Genomic DNA, 23731 nt, shown 5'->3' with positions numbered 1-23731 from the left:
GGGAAAGAGTCTCTCAATCACACAGTGGTTGAGATAAGGGCATAATGTCCATCAACTCACCTTCTGTGCCAAAATGTGTTTCAACCACTAAGATAAGCAAAGTTCTCATGATGAATATTTGCTATTCATGTATTAGTCCACTCTTGGTTAGGCCCTTGAACTGTGTAGGGTTATCAGAACCACGAGTGCTTGTTTTGGATATTATTTTGAGTGCTTATTTTAGATTTGACAATCAAAATGGATGAAGAATCGTGACAGACCTAGGTACCTTCGCCTTTTCTTTGCTGCCAAGAGGGAGTTTGTTTAAAGTTATAATAAAATTATATCTACTTGGCCACAATCTAATGTTTGGTGTTTACCAGCTCCCACCATCCACATATTTGTAATAGCAGCTTACCTGTGCAGTAATATCCCAACCATCTTCCAAACAAACCATAACTGAAGAACCATTTTCAAGGAGCTCTGATATGACCACACCTAACTGCATTATCCTGTGAAGCTACATAATATAAAAAATAAGAAATATATTAGAGTGCAGAATTAAGCTGTTAATATTGTCAAATATTTAGTGTATCATTTTATACCATTCACAATATAAACTATGAATATTAAATATATATTATATATATTAATAAATATTGAATTATTTAGGAAATTTTAACAGGTTTACAAATCCTTATCAAGTAAATATCAGACATAAAACAATAATTATTACAATAGTGAAACATACTGCAATATAATAATCTTAATTTTCTATTTAATAAGATGTTACCATTTTATTGAGTAAGCATCCTTTATACTACCCGTGGGTATGTCTACACTAGCCCCCTAGTTCGAACTAGGGTGGCTAATGTAGGCATTTGAACTTGCAAATGAAGCCCAGGATTTAAATATCCCGGGCTTCATTTGCAAGTTCCTAGGCGGGCGCCATTTTTAAATCCCCTTAGTTCGAACTGACTACACGCAGCAGTCAGAAGTTAATCCGAACTAAGTCCTTAGTTTGGATTAACTGTTACTCCTCCTGGGCATGTCTACACTACAGCGTTATTTCGAATTAGCTTAACACAAAATCTAATTCAAAATAGCGTTTTTCTAATTCAAAATAGCACATCCACATTGAGTGGACCCTGAATCAAAGGTAAGGCTCGCCGGAACCAGTACCAGCAGGGCATCAGGGTTGGACTTAGTGTGTGGGGCTGCTACCTCAGGCTAGCAGAGGTCTGTGCTTAAAGGGACCCAACCCCCATCTTGGACATACAGTTCTCAAGTTTCTTTGCTTGCTGGTCTACCTCGCTGAGGGACAGCAAAGCATTTGTGTCTCGGCGTGCTCTGCTTGCCCTCACTAGGGGCACTATGGCACTGTGCAACATGGAACCAGACCTGCCCCTAGGGACTCTGCTGCGTCTCGTGGACACGTTGCTGGCAGCCTGGCTGCACTGTCTGCAGGCTGCCATCCAGGAGGACCATCAAGGGGCTGTCAGGATCCAGGGGGCCCTGCGGGAGAGCTTCCACCCTGAGGAGTGCTAACAGTCTCCCCGGTCTGCCCCACCGAGGTCTTGTGCCCCATTCCTCCCTTTCCTCCTTCCACTTACCCTTCCCTAGCCCCCCCTTCCTGATGTCAAATAAAATACACGTATTTTCAAAAATACTCTCTTTATTGAACACAACTGGGGAGGGGGAATGAAACTGTGGGGAGATGGGGAAAGGAGGTGGGAAAGGGCAGGAGAGAAGGTGGGAGAGGGGAGGGGGAAAACTGGGAGGACGGAGCTGGAAGGGGGAAGCAAGGGGAAAAAGGAGTAGGGGAAGCACAGGGCACCATGCTCTGCAGCAGGGCCAGTAGGTGACAGTTCCTCGCTCAGTCCTCCGCAAGCTGCTTCCAGCGGAGCTCAGGTCCTCCAGCATCCAGGCCTGGACGGTGCGGTGCAGGGCTTGCAGGGCCTCCAGGTGGTGGTCTCAGTACTCCTGCCACGTGGTGGTGGTCCAGAGCAGGCCACGAGTGCGGGCACATGTCCTGGGCGGGGTGGTGCATGAGCAGCTGGTGCAGCTGTAGAGAAAGAAGAGAAGTGGTCAGTTCTCCCTGGGGACACAGTGGATGATGCCTAGCCTCCCCCCCCGCAACATGAGGGCGACCATGCCCTGCACCGTCAAAGCTGCTGTGCTAGCACAGAGGCCATGGTCAGGATGTCTGGCTCTCCCCGGGACTGGGAGCTGCCCCAAGACTGCACCCATGCCCCTGTGCCGTGTATAGTGTGGCCAGGCAGGGGGGAGATGTCCCCTGCCTCTGTGTAGAGGGGGCATGTGAAGGGAGAGCGTCCTGCTGGGTCCTGCCCTGGGGTCAGGAGCATGTCAGGTCTCTTCACAAATGCATGTGTTTATTGGGCCATGGCCCCTGGGTGTCAGGCAGCTGGAGCCACCTGCCCAAGGGTGGCATGGCACGTGCTCGCATGTGCACAGGTGGCTGCGTGATCCGTGGGAGGCATGGCTCACACGTGTGGTCCCTGGTCTCTCTCCCTGCCTCCCCCCTGGGCAGGGGACAGTGCTGTCACTTACCCAGTATGGCCTCCCTGGACGACCCTGCCGACTCTGGTGCCAGAACAGTTGGTGGTGGCCCCCTCCGGTGTGCCCGGATCAGGGCCCTCCAGTCCTGGCTCGCTGCTTCCCAGGCTGGCATAGACCGCCCCGCCTCCCAGGAGTTGGTTGACGACAGAGAAGTAGGGGCAGGTGGCAGCCCCTGCTGCGGCGCTGCCCCTGGTGTACGCCTGCCACAGCTCTTTGACTTTCAGGTGCACCTGCTCCTGGATGCGCCTGTGTCCCTTTCGGGCCATGGTGGCCGCTATGTGGCCGTAGACGGCCATGTTCCTCCGCCTAGTGCGGAGATCATGGACGTTGGTGGCCTGCCCCCAAACCTCAATGAGGTCAATGACCTCCGCACTAATCCAGGAGGGTGCGCGCCATCTATGGCCCCTGGCTGGCCCCTGGGTGCTGGGGGACTGGGCGAGGGACAGCTGGCTGTCACTGGCTGCCTGGCTCATCCTGGCGTCACTAGGTCAGGGCAGAGATTACTGGCAGGCCTGGCTCTGGCAAGTGCCGTCTGGCCAGAGTCTACCCCTTTAAGGGCCCCGGGGCTGGGGGAGAAGAGAGGAGTTTTCCTGGTTTGGCCCAGAGTGGCCACCAGGGGGAACTGGGAAGGGCTGGAGGCCCCCTAATTTGAAGGGGAAACAAAGTGAAATTGAAAATAAAGACATTTTCAAAGGGATGGATGAGTGCCATTAAACAACCTCACAAAGTACATAAAGGCTTTTTGTTTTCTATAATAAGAGGATGCACTAAATGCAGAAAAATGTGCTCCAACCACTGACAGTAAGAAGGAACTGATGGAGATGGCCCATCTACAGCCTTAGCTCTGGGAACAAGGGAAGGAAGGTTTCATGCATGGCCGCCCCATTAAGTACTTCTGGGAAAAACCTCTCGACACAGTGCACATACCTACAGAGCAGGAGTAGGGAACCTTGTTTGGGCCAGGGTTACTGACCCACAGGAAAATCAGTGGGAGGCCATGCACAAGTGAGAAGCAAAACAAAAAAACCCTCAAACCCTCACTGAAGTGGCTCCCTGACTGAGAAGGAGAAAGACACTCAACATATCCCCCTCTCATACCAGAGCCTAAGGGGGCCGAGGCTAATAGAGTTTGTGTGCTCCAGGGCCACAAGGATACAGTGAGGATCAGTGCTGGAGCACTAGCACAGGATCCCCAATGCTGGGGGGAGCCCCAAGCCTCGGGGTCAGATTCTGGCAAGCTGGGGACTACCTCTGGCCCCTGAGCCTGAGTTTCCTGACCCCTGTTATGGAACAGAATAGAATAGAAGTGGAATAGAAGTACAGAATCACTCAAAGAGGTCTAAGAAGTACATTAATCCCCATTATGAATCCCCAACTTCTTTGATCGCTCACATATTCATTTAAGGATTTAGAAAATATTTCCAACTCATTTCCCTGTAACTTTAATAGATACAAATAACAAGCAGTAGGGTAGCACTCTAGAAGCCTACATTATCTTTCAAATACAAGAAGTCACGTGGCAAGCTGAAAACATTTAAATAAAAAGTACACTATTACTTTACATTTCTTAATTTGAATCTTTTTCACTTAATGCTACCATAATAAAATACTGTAGTACATTTCATTTTATCTATGTACTTCCATTTAAGTAAGCATTTAACCTTTTAAAACAATATTAAAATACAAACTATGTAATTCCATAGAATCCTAGGGCTGGAAGAGACCTCAGGAGGTCATGGAATTCAGCCCTCTGCCCAAAGCAAAGCCAACCCCAACTAAATCATTCCAGCCAGGGTTTTATCAAGCTGAGACTTAAAAACTTCCAAGGATGGAGATTCTATCACCTTCCTAGGTAACCCATTCCAGTGTTTCACTACTCTCCTGGGGTAAGTCTACACTGCATTCCTCTTTTGAGAGAGGAATGCAAATGCAGCCAAGCAAAATTGCAAATGAAGCACGGATTTGAATTTCCCACAGTCTAGATGGGGTTATTTTGAATAAAAACCCTTCTTTTGAAATAACCCTCAAACTTTATTTTTTGAGGAGTAAGGGTTATTTCAAAAGAAGGATTTTTTTTCTGAAATAACCCCATTTAGACCCTGTTTTTTTCAAAATAGGATACAGGCAGTCCCCGACTTACGCGGATCCGACTTACGTCGGATCCGCAGTTACGAACACGGACTGCGGGACCGCGCGGTCCCGCCGCCCGTGTACTCCCCGACAAGAAAAGCTGCAGCAGCGGGGCTGTCACCAGGACCCAGCAGCCCGGCTGTGGGCTCCTCCCAGCTCCGCCAGGTGGGGGCGCCTCTCCCGGGGGTGGGTTGGGGGAGGGGGAGCTGAAGCAGCGACCTCAGAGCCGGGCTTCCAGCCCTTTTCCCGGGGGCAGCCCCGCCCAGAGCACTGCAACAAGCGGAGCCGCTGCGGCCGCCTCCGCTCCTGGGTCCGCGCCGCGGGCAGCCCACCGGCCGGCAGCAGTTGCCTGCCTGCTCCCTCTCATGCGAGGCGCGCCGGGAGCAACAGCATGGCCGGCCCCCCGCAGAGTCCCGCCCGGAGCGAGGGGCGCGTCTGCCACGTGTAAGGCCCGGGGACCAGTGCCCCGAGAGCGCGAGGCAGCCTGGACAAGGGCAGCAGCCCCCTGCCCCGCGAGCCAGGTTGCTGGGACCAGCTGCTGCTGCTGGCGAAGAAGCGTTTTTAACACCCCCCCCCGCTTCCTCCCCCGCGCTTTGAGCACAGGGACACCAGCTCTGTCTCTCCGCCCTGCCCGCGTCTCCAGCTCTCGCCGGCGCTTACTGCATCTGAGTCTGCCCGCTCCCCCTCCACCCTTCCGCACAGGTCTGCCTTGCCCCTGTCCATTCTCCTCGCGGCACCATTGACTGGGGAATTTCCCTGCCCCTGTGCATAATGCCAGGAGCAGAGGTCCTTGGTCCTGCAGCAGTGCCTGGATACGAATCCTCGCAATTGAGAGCAAGTTTGACCGTGAGCCCCTACGCTTCCTTAATAGTTGTATGTGTGCAGATGTTTGCTTGCTAGGTAGTAATTACCTAGCACTTACCGCTGCCTTTTCCTCAGTTCCTCTCAAAACAGGTTTAAGGAAGGGTGTGTAGGAATGGTGTCCCTAACTCTGTCAGAGGCTGGGAATGGGTGACAAGGAAGGACTACCTCAGGGTTACCTGTTCTGTTCATTCCCTCTGGGACACGGCACCTGGCATTGGCCACTGTCAGAAGACAGGACACTGGGTTAGATAGACCTTTGGTGTGACCCAGTATGGCTTGTTCTTATATTCTTAATTAGAAATGCATTTGTTTGGGTAGGATTGGGAAGGAGTCATCCAAAGCCTCTCTACAGGATTTGAATAATTATTCAAAATTAGTAGGAACTCAGTACAGGCAGTCCCCGACTTACACGGATCCGACTTATGTCGGATCCGCAGTTACGAACGGGGCTGCCCCGGAGTACACGGACTGCGGGACCTCGCGGTCCTGCCACCCGTGTACTCTGGGGCTTTCTCCGCGTCTCCCTGGTCTGCAGACCAGGAAGACGCGGAGCAAAGCCGCGGAGGGGCTCGGGCAGCGGGGCAGCACAGGCGCTACTGGAGCAACCCAGCAGCACCCCAGCTGCTCTACCTCAGGCGTCCTGATTTAGCCGCTGCTGAAACTGACCAGCGCTGACTACAGGAAGCCCGAGGCAGAGCTGCTCTGCCCCGGGCTTCCTGGAATCAGCTGCTGATCAGTTTCAGCAGCAGCTGACTTGGGGACGCTTGGGGTTCTTAAGTTGATTCTGTATGTAAGTCAGAACTGGCAGTCAGTTTCAGCAGCGGCTGAATCTGGATGCCAGTTCCGACTTACATACAGATTCAACTTAAGAACAAACCTACAGTCCCTATCTTGTACGTAACCCGGGGACTGCCTGTATTTCAAAAAAGTGCCCGGATGCCATTATGCAAATGAAGAATGGGAAATTCAAATCCGCACTTCATTTGCAATTTTGCTTGGCTGCATTTGCATTCCTCTCTCAAAAAAGGAATGCACTGTAGACATACCCCTAATGAAATAGTTTTTCCTAATATCCAACCTAGACCTCCCGCACTGTAACTTGAGACCATTGCTCCTTGTTCTGCCATCTGTCACTACTGTGAACAGCCTTTCTCTATCCTCTTTGGAACCTCCCTTCATGAAGCTGAGGGCTGCTATTAAATCCCCCCTCACTCTTCTCTTCTGCAGACTAAATAAGCCTAAATCCCCCAGCTTCCCGTAGGTCAAATGTTTCAGACCTGTTTTGGTTGCCCTCTGCTGGACTTTCTCCAATTTATTTGTTTCTTCTACAGCAGAGGGAAATCCTGTATACTAAAAACAAATCTACAGGATGAAGATCTACGTTATCTCATAGACATGATAAAAAATGGCAAATTAAATATAAACTCATCTTGTCTTTCCAGTTTGTATTTATAATCATATTGTACAGGATTTGGGATTAGCACCATGAAAATGTCTTTGAATTTCATTAGGGCCAATGCGTGACATTATGATCTAGTTCAAAGAAAGGGAAGCTCATGGTTGCTGTGCTTCTAGAGCATTGTTTCTCAAACTTTTTGAGACCACAGTACACCAAACAATAATGTTTTTTTATGAGGAATATTTTTTAATATTTTCTTAAAAAAAAAACCTGTTGTCAGACAAAGGCATACCTGTGCCGATCAAGAAAGGCTTCTTTGTCGGCGCGTCGCGTCCAGACTGCCCCGATCTGCCGACAAACAGCTGATCGGCAGAGCGGGGCAGCCATTTAAATTTAAATGAAGCCGCGATCATTTCCCTCTGCCGATCTGGCTAATCTACATGCCTCCGTCGACGGAGGCATGTAGTCTAGACGTACCCCAAAAGTGCATTGAAAAAGCAATGTGCTTTTGTGCAAGAGAAAGCGTCCAGACTGCATGGATGCTCTCTCGAAAGAAAGTGCTGATTGCTATCCACAGAATTGCCACCAGGGCACCTATGCTTTTTCCTCTTTCCTGTTTTTGTGCAAAAAACCCCTCTTGCCCATCCACACACCTTTTTTTGCGCAAAAAGGAGTTATTCCTCGTAGAAGGAGAAATACCTACACCGCAAAAACCCCTCTGTTGTCATTTTACTTGTGCAAAAACGTACTTAAAGTGTGGACACTCTACGAGTTTTTGTGCAAAAACTCTGTAGTGTAGACCTAGCCTATGATACTGAGCATGATGGCTAGGTGGAGAAGGCAAAGCTCCATCCTTACCCCCATTCCCACATTCTCAGCCTTCTGAGCAAGGGGATGGACACAGCACATCTATGAAGCCTCCAGTCTTCCAGTGCATGGAAGATAAAGACCAGGCAGTAAGAAGGGAGAAGACATCCCCTGCACTGCAACACAGGACAGGCAAAAACTTGGTCCTTAGTGTGTAATTTCCGGAGTTATTATTTACTCTGTTTATTGCAAGTGTTCTCCTTAAGAGGCTATCATAACAAACAGGATGTTTTATTATATTCCTATGAGTATTTGTTAAACAATAGCTTCTCAACCAAACATCCAGTTGTCCAAAAATGCTCATATTTATTATGATTTACAAAGAGATAAATTGTTTACATTCCCCACTCACTTGAATCCTGCAAAACACATCCCTAATCATATTTTTATTTGGTTAATCTCTGTGTGAATGTGAGAGAGAGGAGGAAGAAAAGAGAAAGATTAGTAAATAACTTTTGAAAATATCAATTGCACTGAAATACATTTATTTGAGAACTTCCCCATGTTTGACTCAACAGCTTACAAAAGGCATGTCTACACTACAGAGCTATTTCAAAATAATGGGCTTGCTATAGTGAAATAGTAACCCCTTAGGGTGTGTCTAGACTACATGCCTCCTTCGACGGAGGCATGTAGATTAGCCAGATCGGAAGAGGGAAATGAAGCCGCGATTAAAATAATCGCGGCTTCATTTAAATTTAAATGGCTGCCCCGATCTGCCGATCAGCTGTTTGTCAGCAGATCGGGGCAGTCTGGACGCGATGCGCCGACAAAGAAGCCTTTCTTCATCGGCACAGGTAAGCCTCGTGAAACCAGGTTTACCTGTGCCGATGAAGAAAGGCTTCTTTGTCGGCGCATCGCGTCCAGACTGCCCCGATCTGCCGACAAACAGCTGATCGGCAGATCGGGGCAGCCATTTAAATTTAAATGAAACCGCGATTATTTTAATCGCGGCTTCATTTCCCTCTTCCGATCTGGCTAATCTACATGCCTCCGTCGAAGGAGGCATGTAGTCTAGACACACCCTTATTCTATAAGGAATAATGCTTATTTCGAAATAGGGTGAATATGGTCGCTCAGCTGTAATTATTTTGAAATAATTGGCCTCCAGGGCTTCTCACAGCTGCCCTGGTGGCCACTTTGTCCACACCCCTCAAAACTCTATAGCTTCCCATATCCTGCAGGGTTTAAAGCTGCAGACAGAAGGAAAAAGGCTTGTGGCATGACACGAGCCCTGCTAGCACCATGCCACCCTGCAGCATCCTGCTGCCATGAGTGAACCCAGCACTCCCTCTGGGCCTCACATGGCTATAAGCACGCCGGCAGCCATCTCTGAAATCCCTGGCCAAGGCAAAGAGCGCACCATCCTGGACTGGTGCAGAGATCCTGAATCTCATAGGTTTGGGGGCGAGGAGTAAAACCTCTAGGATCTCCACACCAGGTGCAGGAACACAGATGTCTACAGCTGGATGGCTGCAAGCCTGACCCAGAAGGGACACACCCGCACACTAGACCAGGTACGCATGAAAATCAAGGAACTGTGGCAAGCCTGCACCAAGGCCAGGGAACAGAATTCCTGCTCTGGAGTGGCACCCCAGACATACTGCAATTATGAGCAGCTGAATGGCATCCTGGGAGGAGGGTCGGTCACCTCCCCACCTTTGTCATGGACTCTAGCCTAGTCATGGCCATTGTCAGCTTCAAGGAGGGCAGGGCTGTGGACCAGGATGATGAGGACAAGGAGGATGACGAGGCCAGAAATGAAACCATGCCCGCCAGCCAGGAGGTAGTTATCACCCTGGAGTCAGCACCCCCATCCCAGGATGTCTCCCAGGGCTCGGACAAGGCCAGAGAAGGCATTTCAAGTGATTTCCATAACTTTCCCTATCTATGGGTGTGTCCAGACTACCTAGTTTTGTCGACAAAAGTGGACTTTTGTCGACAAAACTATACCGGCGTCTACACTACCGCTGAGTTCTGTCGACATAACGTCGACAGAACTCAGCAGTTTTGTCGACGCTGGTATACCTCATTTTACGAGGCATAACACCTTCTGTCGACAGAACTCTGTCGACAGAAGGTGTTATTGCCTGTAACATTGCGTCCAGACTACGGAGTTCTGTCGACAAAGCAGCTTGCTTTGTCGACAGAACTCAATGTGTCTGGACGCTATTTGTCGACGGAACTTTTGTCGACAGTATCTGTCGACAAAACTTCCGTCGACAAAACGCGGTAGTCTAGACGTACCCTACATGCAGGGGAGGCAACGGGCTGTGAAAGACTCCTCACTTGGCCTGGGGCTCGCACAGTAGCTCTGCACGTAGGAGCACATGAAGTGCCAGTCAGGAGTACTCAGCCATATGAGGAGGTCATGCAGGAACTGTTGCTCCTTCTTACAAGGATCCTGGACAAGTTGGCCTTGCTCCAGCCTCCATGGTGGGACACCTTCCCATGACAAGCCACCACTAAGGAGGCTGGGGACATGGAAACACACAACAGTGCCCCACAAAGCACAGGGTCATGCCCACACTCAGGCAGCTTCTGCTTCCAGTCAAGCGCAGCGAGGCAGAGGACAGTGATCCCTTGCATGGGAACCTGCTGGGGGGAGGAAGGGGAGAGGACCCCAGTTCCAGCCTCCCCAGCAAGTGGCCTCTTCTGCTCACACACACCTCCCTGAACACCCTCCTTCCTCTCCTCCAGCAGCCAGGAATAGAAGTTCTCTCTCTGCAGGATGCCACCACTGCTGGACCTGGAGTGTGTGTGGCACAGAGGGAAGGCAAGCCACCCCACTCCTCCCTCCCACCCCCAGGCACCCTTGCTTGCTTGTCCCTGGAACATGGGGGTAGCAAGACTCCCTTAGATTTCCGGGCCCCTGCAGGAAAGTGCCCACTGTATAGGCAACAGATGGCCTTGCTCAAAGCATACTGCCATCGTCTGAACCGAGACCTTCGGTGTCGGCTCAGAGATTAGGGTTAGGCTTCATGCACGCTGTCTCCTAGCAAGACTGCCCTTGTAACTTGTTTTCACAGCTGTTAGCATGGCGCATCCACCACCTCCCGCACCATCCTCCTGACTCCAGAAACCCGCAGGTGAGGGCAATCCCATGTTGACCTAGTGCAGGAACACCTCAAGTGCCTGCATATTCTCCAACACAGTTTTGAGCAGGAACAGAAGGGGCAGGCTGGCAATCTGGAGTAGTGTCGTGCTGACTGGAAGCTGTGGCACGCCATCTGGGACCAGCTGTCCTGGCAGCGCAAGACCATGTGCATGGCTTTTCACCACCACTGTGGAATGCCTGGTCACTGTCATTGAGTGGTCCAGCAGGCACCCACCACCTGTTCCCCCCAAAGTCCATCTAGCACCTGCATTTGCCCCGCCCCCGGACCCCCGAGGGCTGTGCATATGAGGCAGTGGGACCTTTCAGGCAGCCAAGCAATCCCAACACACCCAAGGCAGATGCCACTCCCAGACCCATCTCCCTCCCTGAGTGCTTCATCCCCCCCTTTCTGCCCCTCTTCCTCCCTCTCAGGTTCTTTCACCAGTCTCTCCCATTATATATTCCCCAAATAAAAATTACTGAGTTTATTGTTTCAAATAAAACGTCTGGTTTATTTTATCTGCAGGGGAGGTGGAAGGCGGGAAGGGAGGGCAGAGAGAGGAAAGGCATACGGGGCAATGCAGAAGCCCCTTGTGGGGAAGCCCATGGGAGAGTCTCACAGCTGGCCTTAGCTAAAACTCTCCCTCAGGGCCTCCTGGATGAGCACAGCCCCCGTGCACAGCTGCTCAAAAGCGCTGGTGAGCTGTTAAGCCTCTGCCCCCCACTGTGGCAGGAAAGTCCCCCCCCTTATTTTCAAAGAAGTTGTGGAGCACACAGCAAGGCACTACCACCTAGGGGATATTCCAGTCACCAATGTCTAGGCAGGTGAGGAGGATCCGAAACCTCCCCTTGAGGCAGCTGAAGGCACCCTCCACAATGATGCGGCACCTTTGGAGTCTGTTACTGAAGTGTTCTTTCATGGGGTCCAGGTGTCCCATGTAGGGCTTCATTAGCCAGGGGAGCAAGGCATAGGCTGTGTCATCCACAATGCAGATGGGCATGTCCACCTCCCGAACCCTGATTGGGGAAAAAAGTGCATTCTCTGGAAGAGGCTGGAGTTCCTGAATACATGGATTTTGTGTGCCTTCCGTGACCAACTGACGTAACTGTGAACTGGCCCTGGTGATCCACAAGGGCCTACAGGACCACGGAAAAGTACCCCTTCATATTGATGAAGTCTGAGGCCTAGTGGTCAGGGTCCAGGATGGGGATGTTGGTGCCATCAATGGCCCTCATAGTTGGGGAAGCCCATGCTGGCAAAGCTAGTGATTATAAGCTCCACATTGCCCAGGGTGATGATTCTGCACAGCAGGATGACATTGATGGCCTTCATCACCTGTAGAATCATAAAAACATGGAATCACAGGGTTGCTAGAACCCTCGGGAGTTCCCCGAGTCCAAGCCCCTCTCACAGCAGGATCAAACCCAACTAAACCATCTCCGCCATGGCTTTGTGAAGCTGTGACTGAAAAACTGCCAGGGAGGAAGATTCCCCCCCCTTCCCTCTGGAAACCAATCTAGTAGTTCACCACCCTCCTAGGACAATAGCAAGAGAGTCAAACCTGCATGTGCATGGCCCCAGTGATTGATCTCCTCATGCCGAACTGGTTCCCCTTGGAGCGGTAGCTGTCTGGCATGGCGAGCTTCCAAAGTGCAATGGCAACATGCTTCTGGAGGGGGATGGCACATCGCATATGGGTGTCCTGTCACCAGAGGGCAGGGGTGAGCCACTTGCAGAGCTCCAGGAAGGTGTTCTCCAGAAGTCCTGGAGCCACTACTGGTTGTCCCACTGCTCCGTTACGATCCAATCCCAGCAATCAGAACTGGTCACCTGGTGCCAAAAGCAGCAGTGCATGGTGTGCAGGAGAGGATGGAAGGGACTATGGGGCACAAGGAGCACCTGAGATGGGGTGAGGAGATGCCCCATTCTGAGCTGGTAATCGGGGTACCTGAAGTGCCATGAGGACAGCCTGCATAAATTCACCAGGAGTTGCAGCAGGAGGTCTGAGAGCAGTGACTGCTTTGCAGCATGTCCAGTTCCATAGTGGAAATGCTGTGGCATCCACAAGGGCAATCAGAGCCCACGGTATGAGTTTGCTGTCCCTCAATGAGGTAGGCAATGGAAAAGAGTCTGAGACAGGGCTGTAGAGGGGAGCCCCTTTAAGCATGAGCCACAGGAAGTGACTGCTCTCCTGATGCCCTGCCCAGAGTGCTTCCAGGGGGCCTTAAATGTGATTCAGGCTGCAATCAGTGTGGATGCGCAATTTCATATAAATCTGCGCTATTTCTATAAGGATTTGTAGTGTGGATGTGCTATTTTGAAATAGTTATTTTGGGAGTTATTATTTCAAAATACCTTATAGTGTAGACATAGCCATGTAGAGTAGCTTATTTATTAAATTAAAATATATATGAAAATACAGAGTTGGCACATAGTAGTGAAATGCCAAGAACTGTGTATGTATTTTAAATTAAAATTGTCAATTTATTATTCCCCTTGCATAGTTACTTAATTTTCTACTTTTACATTTTTATCTGCCTTTAATAGGAAACAGAAAAATTCATGTGTGCAAGCAAGGTCATAACAATCAATATAGATAATATTTTATTGCACATTATAAGGGAAAATGAATTACTCCATATGTCCAGTTGCCTAATATATTTCAGATCAGTAAATCCTAATGCTGTATTCAACTAATAGTTAGAGTCTGTATAATGATATAACTGATTTCATACAATGTAATTACATGGAACAAAGAGAAATGTTTGTGGATTAGAACAACACATATTTCTCTGTCAGCAAAAATCAGAATGTATTCTGGGTAAACAGTATTGCAAATATATTTTTAGAAGCAAATATATTTTCATATTAATTACCTGTGGGAACCACTCTGATTCATCCAGTGCCTTAAGGAATGTCATTTCAGAATCTGTAGGAATAGTACTGGGAACACAAGCCCTCATCAGTTTTTTAAAACTAGTTTTCACCTGTCGGATGTCACTGAACTCAACAGCAACAAATTCACAATTCAGAGCAAAATCAAGTTTGAAGCCCTGTGGATGAATAAAACCGACACATTAATCACTAGAGAAGCATACTCTTCATCCAAAGTATCCATTTGAAAAGAGATGCTTTCAAAAACACTTTAATGCTAAGAACTTCCAAATACATTTTATATTTCATTTTTGCATAATAATCTGCTTAGTATAAAATGATACTGACAACATCTTTCCAAATGATCCCCAAACATACTACCCTATCCACCATAAAAATGAATGTTAAATACTTCTATTTTACGTGGATAACAGAATAAAGTTGGCATTTAGTAGACCTTCCTAACTCTTTGGAAATGACACTGGACTTCTATGAACAGTTACAGTATCATTATTATTTGATAAATATGAACTCAAGAGCTTGATGCTTAATTCTTAAGTAATTGATCCAATCTGAGTGGGGAATATTTTTTATTTATTAAGTTCAGGAACTTTGAAGGTATTGACTTAAGTTAACAAAAACAAGGGAATTTAAAGTAGATGGTTGTCTGTTAGAAATGATATGTCTAGATATTCTAATGGATGGCATGTAAGATTATCTACTCTTAGACCTAAACTGTGGACTAATTAAGCATAGGGTTGGGGAGTGAAATATATTGGTAAGAAGTATGTCTTATTATTTATTTCCTCCAACATCAGCTATTTTGAAACAACCTTTTTAAACAAAAGATACAATTTCTCTTGTACTAAATCAAACCTCTTGAATAAAGTACGAAGAACTAAAAATGGATTCCGGGTGGGAGGGAGGGGGGAGGAATTAACAGAAAAGTTACAGGCAGCTAACACATCTAAATAGCCATTGCAAGATGAATCAGCTGCACCTATACAAAGCTTAACTCAACATACAGCAGAACTGAGAAAATATCTGATAGTCAGAATTGATACAAATTCAGAAGATATATGTGGCTTTTACAGAGTGATGTCTGGTATAAATTACACATACCATAGTTAGAAAAAACAATGAGGAATCCTGTGGCACCTTAAAGACTGTAAGCCCATGTCCACATAGCAAGCAGTTATTTCGACATAATGTTGACATGATGTCAAGCTGAAGGACTTTTTACTCCGTCTCCTGTAACCCTCATTGTACGAGGAGTAAGGGAAGTCAGAGGAAGAGTGCCCTTCCTTGGACTTCCTGCTGTGTAGACAGCGCCAAAGCTGAAGAAAGCAATTTCAACTTAAGCTACGCAATTGATGTAGCCCAAGTTGTGTAGCTTATTTCGGCTTTAGCCCTACTGTGTAGACGTGCCCTAACAGATTTATTTGGGCATAAACTTTCACGGGTAAAAAACACTTCAGATGCAAATGACAAAGTGGTTTTTACCCATGAAAGTTTATGCCCAAATAAATGTTAGTCTTCATGGTGCCTGGTTTGTGTAAGCAGGGGATGATGTAAGCAGGGGCTGAACTGCTGCTTGCTATAAGCCAGCTAAAAGGAGGAGTGGGTGTGCCCATTACAATTGTTTAGCTCTGCAAGGTAATTAACTGTTAACTGTTGATATGTAAATACAGCTCAGGAGAGAATACGAGGTGTGGCTATGTAAATCCCATTCAGCCAGGACTGATGGAGGAACAGTGTTGGAATGGAATGTGGAGAATTGTATATAATTTGGGACTGTTGTGGGGATCACTAATCATGCTACCCCTAAATGCGGGAACTGTAAAACATGCCACCAGTGCTTGTAGGAAAGACATCACCATCGTGGTAAGAGGTCTCGAAAGAACAAGCCTCCCCCCTTCCAGAATTGAGTGGACTGAGCTTGGGGAAAGGGTTAAAGGGCTTGAGTCAGCCTACTTCACACCTGGCTATAAGACTGGCCCAGCCTGGACCTTTCCTCCTTTGTTTTAAGGACAGACCTAAATCAGATTTCCTGAGGAGTCTTTTCTGGGGAATCCGTCAAATCCTGGGGGTTTGGGTGGTCCCTGTCCCCCGACTGTCTTGTGACTGATTCTCAGCTTTCCATAAACTAAACTGGGGTTTTCCTCACTTCGGCAACGTGCAGCCCTGTGCTCATTTTGACCACACCGATAGCAGAACGATCCTCTTCTCCTTCGGCTGGGTGGGATGGCAGCTCCAGGCGCTGACTTCTGCATCACCACAGCCTGAGGTTCCTCATCCCTGCAAATCCTTGCTTGGTCAATGGCTCTCTGCAACTCAGCAATCCATTCTGTCAGGACTTTAATTTATTGGGCAAAGTCTCCTCTGGTGTTCACCATCAGCACTGTTTGTTGGGGTGCAGTGCTGGTTGGCTTAGTCATCTGGGCCTCCCAAAGCCCACTGGCAGCCTGCCCTTCTTCCTCCTCTCTGACCTCCTTTATCAGTTGGAAGTATGTAGGGGGGTGTTCCTGTCGTTCTCTTAGCTGGAGGTGTAGTAGAATCAGGCTGTAATATGGAGTTCCTCTTACAATTTGAGCCAATCTGGTTTGGTCCATCTGCTCATCAGTCACTACTCCCCTAATGACAGCTCTCTGTAGCAGCCTCTCCAACCTCTGTATATAGGCTGAGACCTTCTCTCCCCAGTGCTGCTTAGCATTGAGAAAGTTACAGAAACTGTCTTCAGGACCCTCCATGCTCCCAAAGGTGTGAGTGAGGGCCTCTAGGCAGTCCTTTACACTGACCTCAGGGTTAGTGAGCTTCAAGGTGTGAATCACATCTAAAGCTGGGCCCCGGAGACTGTCTACTAAACATCTTCGTTTTTCTCTGTCTGGCACAGCCCACTGCTCTAACATTTCAGTGGTGTGTTCTAGCCAGGGTTCAAACTCCTCTTCCCCAGGGAATAATCTTAACTTACAATAGGAGCTTGCCATAGCATGGGATAGCACACATTTCTCTAAGATTTGCCCCAGGACTTTTGCCCAATCATCTGCTGAGGTGGCTGCCTCTGAGCTACAGGCTTCTGAGCCAGGACCCAACAAACCTGACAGACAAGCCATGATACAAACAGTAATTTCCTCAAATACAAATCACAATTATTTCCCACAACTGCAAGTCACTCAACATGTGCTTGCGAGGGGTACTGACCCAGTGTATCCCGGACGAGCCCCCAAAATGTAACCCTTCTGCCGGGTAGGCCTGGCAGTAACCAGGGCTGGGTTCAATATCTTGGGGTCCATCTCACATAGAACCAGCTCAAGCCCCCACCCAGTAATCTGGGAAATTCACGCACCCCAGGGCGCCTCTGAGAGGCAATGCTTCCCCACTCGCAAGCACTGAGTCTGTGTGTAGGAAAGAAACATTTAATGAAACGGAGAGAGAAGTCATACGGCATTAACTTGGGGAAAACACCACAAACAGAGTTCATAACCCAAACATGAGCCAAGCCCTCCCCCCCAGCCAAGAATTGCCCGAAGTCCAAAGAGTCCGACACCCCAAAAGTCTCTGTTCCTGGTCCATGCCACCCAGAGTCCCAAAGTTGACCCGCAGGGTTTCACCTCCTAACCTGGGTAGAAATGGGGGTGGTGGGATAGATAGGGGGCACCTTATGAGAAACTCCACCACGCTCCACCAGCTGTCCCGTCCCACGCCACTAGATGCTCCATTGGGCATCTGCCGCCGCTCCACGCCACACCACTGGTGGCCGCTCCTCACCTGCCACCACTCCATGCCACACCACACTGCTGGTGGCCGCTCCTCGCCTGCCGCCACTCCATGCCACACCACACCGCTGGTGGCTGCTCCTCGCCTGCCGCCGCTCCACGCCGCTGGTTGCCACCACTTCACTGGCTGCAATAGGTCTGGCTTTCAGCCAAACCAGTGATTTCAGGTCTCAGTGATTTCAACTCTTTAGCCACCAGCTGGACTGGCAAATGAATCCAGCTTTCACTGGACTCGCAAAAGAAAAGACTCCTCAGGGAGTCTGCTTTAAGTCTGTCCTTAAAACAAAGGGGGAAATGTGCAGGCTGGGCCAGTCTTATAGCTCACACCTGGCAGGTGTGAAGCAGGCTGATTCAAGCCCTTTAACCCTTTCCCCCAGCTCAGTCCACTCAACTCTGGAAGGGGGGAGGCTTGTTCTTCCGAGACCTCTTACCATGATGGTGGTGTCTCTGCTGCAAGCACTGGTGGCATGTTTTACAGTTCCCACATTTAGGGGTAGCATGATTAGTGACCCCCACAACAGTCCCAAATTATACACAACTCTCCACATTCCATTCCAGTACTGATCCTCCATCAGCCCTGGCTGAATGGGATTTACATAGCCACACCTCGTATTCTCTCCTGAGCTGTATTTACATATAAACAGTTAACAGTTAATTACCTTGCAGAGCTAAACAATTGTAATGGGCACACCCACCCCTTCTTTTAGCTGGCTTATAGCAAGCAGCAGTTCAGCCCCTGCTTACATTTGTTTTTGCAGATACAGACTAACACAGCTCCCCCTCTGAGACATAGCTAGAAAGTAAATTAGCAAAAAGTAGTACTGAAACTACTGATTTTATGCATAAAATTATCTCACTAAAAACAGATTGGAGAATTATGAAGGGAAGCCTGACAACCTGGAAAATACAACTAAAAGAAATGCCTTTTATCTAACAAGCATTACTTTAGGCCTTGAACAGAAAAGTCTGATTAATTTTCTTTAGACACTACTCTTACATACTTAAAATAGGGCCTGCAACTCTCTATGCTTGATATGTAGAGAGGTCTTACAGAGGTCTGGCTGAAAAAGCTGGGAAAAAACAAAACCCAGATCCATTAAGCTAGCTCCTCAAATTGGTAAATTGGTAAAACTCCACAGTAAAGTCAATGGAGCATAGCTTATTTACACCATCTGAGACTCTGTCTTGTCTTTATGTTTCTAAAATGTAAAATATAATGAAGCTAAAGGGAAACCAGTGAAAATGAGACACACTGGCCAGGTTTTTTTTTTCTAATTTTTCTGCTAATCTAATCAAAATAATGCTGTGTTTAATGGAATAAAGCAGATTATCTAGGGAACAAACATCAGAAATGGCATTAAGTTCTCTGTTAACTTTACTACGGACCTGCCAGCTTCTATAATATTTTGCAAGTGACCAGAAAAAGCCAATAGCTCTCTACTCACAGAATGACAGTTGGCTAAACTCAAAACTCCGGTCATCTGAAGAAGTGGGCTGTGTCCACGAAAGCTCATGATACCATCTACGTGTTTTGTTACTCTATAAAGTGATACCAGACCATTTGTTGTTTTTTCTGTACAGACTAACTCGGCGACCCCCTGAAGCTCATAATCTATTAATCAGTTTTCGACATTTAAAATCAGGACCATTTCTATGAGCTTCAATATTAAAAAAACATGCATGAATGTCTTAAAGATCCAAAATCTGAAGAATAATATGATTCATGTCATAGAATCTTTTAGATTGAGTGATTTTATATACCATAGGATGTACTTTAGTTCTCCTCAGATTTACGTTTATTTTATGCTATATTATATCGATTTATGTATAGTGTGTCATCACTGATTGCTGTGGTCAATAGTCAATGTATAATTTTCAAGATTTTGTATGCTTTAAAATGTATTTTTTTTAAAAGAAAACACAAATATTTAAAATCTCAATATCAGAACAGAAAACATTTTTCCAAAGCTTAACAAAAAGGCCTTCCTCAATAGCACTATTATTTTTAGCTCTGGACTGCATGCTGGTACACAAGTTAGATGAATGGAAACAGGGACAATGTTAAGACAAAGTGAATTGCCATCAAGGCAAAGGAGATGTAGAGTGGCAAACCATACCAGTATGTGTTTAAGCAAGAGTGCCTGAGTTATTTTCATGATGAAATGTGGATGAAAAACCATAGTAGCTATCATAAAGGCACTACCTAGAATCTTCCAAACATTACTATCTGCCTCAGATGTCTGGGGGTGGTAGAGGAATTTTCTGCTTTTTCATACAAAGCTTTCCATTCCTCCAACACTGTGCAAACTCCCAAAGTAGGCTCTATTGAAATAAGAGCAAATTTATCAACTTTTCTCTCTGTCAGTTTTACTTCGTATTTTAAAATCCTGTCAGCATTTATGTCCGACACTTAATGGTTTTAAAATATAAATGAACATGTTACTCTGTGGGTACATTATATCGGTGGCAATAGATGTTGGATTACTGTATTTTATATTGGGTTACATTGTATTTAAATATTAACAGATTGTACACAACAACCTAGTACATAAGAGGATAATAAAATGTGGAGATGTATCTGCATAGCGGATACTCTTAGAATCTCTGAGAAAGTTTACATGTTAAGAAAAGTTACCCATCTGCTGTACCTAGGACATTCTTTTATAATTTATCTATAAAAAATTAAATCTCATCAAACAAAAATTCTTGTAATGAATAAGAAATGAATAATTACCCTTAACTGAGATTTTTCTCCGAATATGTAGAAGGCAGCTTGGCGTTTCAGCAGTTGATTTTGCAAAAATGAACTATTACTGTATGATGCTGTGTTATCTTTCCCTGCTAATCTTGCACCAACATCAATGAATGGTGTTTGAGTGCTGATAAATCGATTGCTAGATCGAAGACTTGCCCATACACCTTCACAAAGATTAAAAATGTTATAAAACAATTTCTTTCACATACAAATGAGTTTTGTAGAATACACACATTGTAGCATGCATACATATGTATATTTTTGAAAGTAAGATATTTACACATGTCATTTAGATCTTTTATATCATACACTGGAAAGAAATAATCCCAAACTGGAATAATTCCACAACTAAAATTCTCCAAATTAAACTACAGTACAGTAATACAATGTGAGACACTGGTCAAAATTAGTTGAACATGTAATAGTTTACAAACTGAGAAACATTGTATGTATTAATAGTGTTTGCTATAAAAGCCACACATGCTTCCGATATGAATAACAATTAGCAAATAAATTAATATGCATTTAGCTATATGGAAATGAAAGTGCTAAGTGAACACATTTTCTATAGCTTTCTTTGCTTCAGGCCTGTTGTTTTGGGAGCTTATCTACTAGGAATAACAGATAAGATTTTTTCCTCATCAAATGAAAGTACCTGTTATTTCACATGACGTAACACATTGCCCCATTATTTCTTACTGTAATTAAAACTGATATCATCTTAAGCAATCCAAATACTAAACTTCATGATGGTACTCCATATTTGAGTTTGAATAATAATTACAATATTTAAACCCACAATCATGGATTATCTTATGAAACTTGTAATTTAAATATTCCTGCCTACATTGATTTTAAGCATATTCCTTATTTTGGGCATATGGCCCACAATTACATTTTTGACAGACGTGCTAATGGTCTAGTTGTTAGAGCAAAGGTGCTGGTAGTGCCTAAAAGATCCTGGGATCATATTTCAGTTCTCTCTCTAGTTCACTATGGAGCCTTCAATCAGCCATATGACCTCCATCTAAGATAAAGCAGCAATAAATACACAGTAGAGATCAGTCTTGCACTGACAGAGAGATGGACTAGATAATAAATATTTTCTCTCACTCTGTGAGTCTGTGCCTCAACCAAACAAGCTAGAAATGCGGCACATGATTAAAAACAAAACAAAACAAAACACATTAGTAATTCTGAATGCCATCCTGAAGCAACTTAAAGGCATTTAATCTTCAGAGGTCAGTAACTCAGCACTTCTGAATATCCAATCTCCTTGAAGTGTCTCAAGTTTAGTGTTTAAGTTACTGGGTGAATAATATGGCCTGTGTTATGCAGTCGTTCAGATTAGATAATGATAATGGCCCCTTCTTGCTCATACATCTATGAAGCATCTAAAAACTGAGGAACCAAAGATATCTAGTTATTTTAGAAAATCATGTCCCTGAGACATAACAAGGAATAAAAAAGTAAAAAAGTGCTCACTAAAACCCAATAGTAAGTAGTAGCTAAGGCTCTTGTATAAATAAATGATAAAATAAGATTCTACTGAGATATCTGAAACTAGTCAGAGTTTGTTTCTTTTTTTAAATAGCACAGTAGTTCTACTCAAACAATAATACCGTAGAGAAATCTCAGACAGGGACTTGCCTGTTTGTACAGCATAGCCTGTCTGCTTGTCTGGTTCATAGCTTTAGATGTGAACAAACAGGTAAGAACAAATGAGAAGGGTTTGTTAGGAACTTAAAAGTTTATAATGATCACCCTTTACATAACACCTCCTGCATAAAAACTAATTGTATGAAACATGTCACTTACATAAAAATTATCTTTAATGTTAGCTTTTGTTCCATATCTGATGTCACTGAAGCTATAATAATGAAGTTTTCATTAATTAAGAAAGAATACAGCAGTCATTTAATAACAGAAATAAACTGTTCAGTTTTTGTATAAAAGGTTGTATATTCCCACAAAGAAGATGGACACAGAGACTATGTACACTACTAGAAAAATCTCTTAGGATATCAGTCCTATTTTGCATGTTATACAGGCTATGATTATAGCGTGTTGCACATCACAAGCCACAGAGCCAATTACAAATACATGCAGACTAGTATGTTTACCAGTGATGGGTAACAGTGATTAAAACAACCAAGTTAATTACCTTCTATTCTATTTAGTGTTTAAGTTTTTGTACGGTTTTTATAATTTGTAGCAGAATCTTAAGATAGGGCTTTCTTTGTTTAACATACATTATGATTGTATGTTTTTCTAGCTCAGCAGAAGCCCATTACCTCTCTGTTCACCAACATTACTGATGATGTTGGCAGGCAAGTTCAGAATGGATAACAGTATTTCTCAAGTTATTCTGCTACTGAGTAGTAAAAGTAGCAAATGATATTTTGGGGGATGATTTTCTGTTTCATTGTTTGGCAAAGACTAATAGATTTTTAAAAGGGATATTTAAAATCTGGAAGTTATTTTGTACTAGCTAGTAAAAATGTTAATGTAAAATTAATGTTGCTTATATTGTGAGAGAATTTTTGGGTCCGCTGTGAAGCCCCTGTTGTCTGGTACGTTCAAAATGTGATATGGAGGACACTGCCCTCTCACTTTCTTCTTGCCCAATTATTTCAACAAAGGTAAGGTGGGAGGGACGTGGAATGGACATGGGCAGCACATCTCAAAGAATAACAGTTATGAAAGGCAGGGAACAGTTTTTTTCTTTGTATAATTCATCACGTATATTCCAATAGATGAATCACCAGCAGTTTCCATGGGGGGGGGGGGGAAGGGGTCAGAGATCACCTGGCTGCTTACTGTAGGAGTGCCCTGCCAAAGTCCACATTCTCTCTTGCCTGCTGGATGATGACATAGTGTGACATGAAGGTGTGAATGGATGACCCACAGATTTCTGGGACAGGGACTTGCAAAAGGAATGCTGCTGAAGGAGCTTGGGTCCTCGTGGAATTAGGCTGTCAGGGGCAGCACCAGGTCCTTGGCCAGATCATAGCAAACCTTGATGCACGACACAATCCATGATGAAAGACACTGGGCCAAGATGGGAAGGTGCTTTATTCTTTCTGCTATCACCATAAAGCATTGTGTTGACTTACAGAATGGTCTCATGTAGTCAATGTAAAATGCCAGGGCACACCTAACATCTAGGGTTAGCCCTTTCCCTAACATTAGTATTGCGTTTTGGGAAGAACACCAGTAAACGGATATCCTGGTTTATATGAAAGTGCAAACCACCTTAGGTAGGAATGCTGGACAAGGGCACTGTTGCACTTTGTCCTTAAAAAAATAAAGTGTGGCCTCAGAGCTCAGAGACTTACCAGCTGAGGTTATGGCCACCAGTAAGGCCGCCATATGAGGTATGACAAAGGATAAGTTGTTAGCGGCTTGA

General features: G+C 45.8%; 1 protein-coding gene across 10 annotated transcripts in view; it reads right to left on the bottom strand.

Annotated features, from left to right (window-relative positions):
• The window catches only part of SBF2 (SET binding factor 2), a 651649-nt gene that overhangs the window by 53171 nt on the left and 574747 nt on the right, over positions 1-23731 (bottom strand). For 9 of the 10 annotated variants that reach the window (XM_006129315.4, XM_006129312.4, XM_006129314.4 and 6 more), the window contains 3 exons: positions 20302-20486; positions 13794-13970; positions 398-499 (listed from right to left, as the gene is read on the bottom strand). In XM_006129315.4, coding sequence (XP_006129377.1) covers positions 398-499; positions 13794-13970; positions 20302-20486 — 464 coding nt within the window. Of the gene's footprint in view, positions 1-397; positions 500-11385; positions 12253-12478; positions 12620-13793; positions 13971-20301; positions 20487-23731 lie in introns of those variants that run through there. The other variant, XM_025187865.2, reaches the window with a different exon arrangement.

This window comes from Pelodiscus sinensis, chromosome 4 (genome assembly GCF_049634645.1).
Source record: "Pelodiscus sinensis isolate JC-2024 chromosome 4, ASM4963464v1, whole genome shotgun sequence".
In the NCBI taxonomy this organism is placed as follows: Eukaryota; Metazoa; Chordata; order Testudines; family Trionychidae; genus Pelodiscus; species Pelodiscus sinensis.
This window is presented reverse-complemented; position numbering and strand designations above follow the sequence as displayed.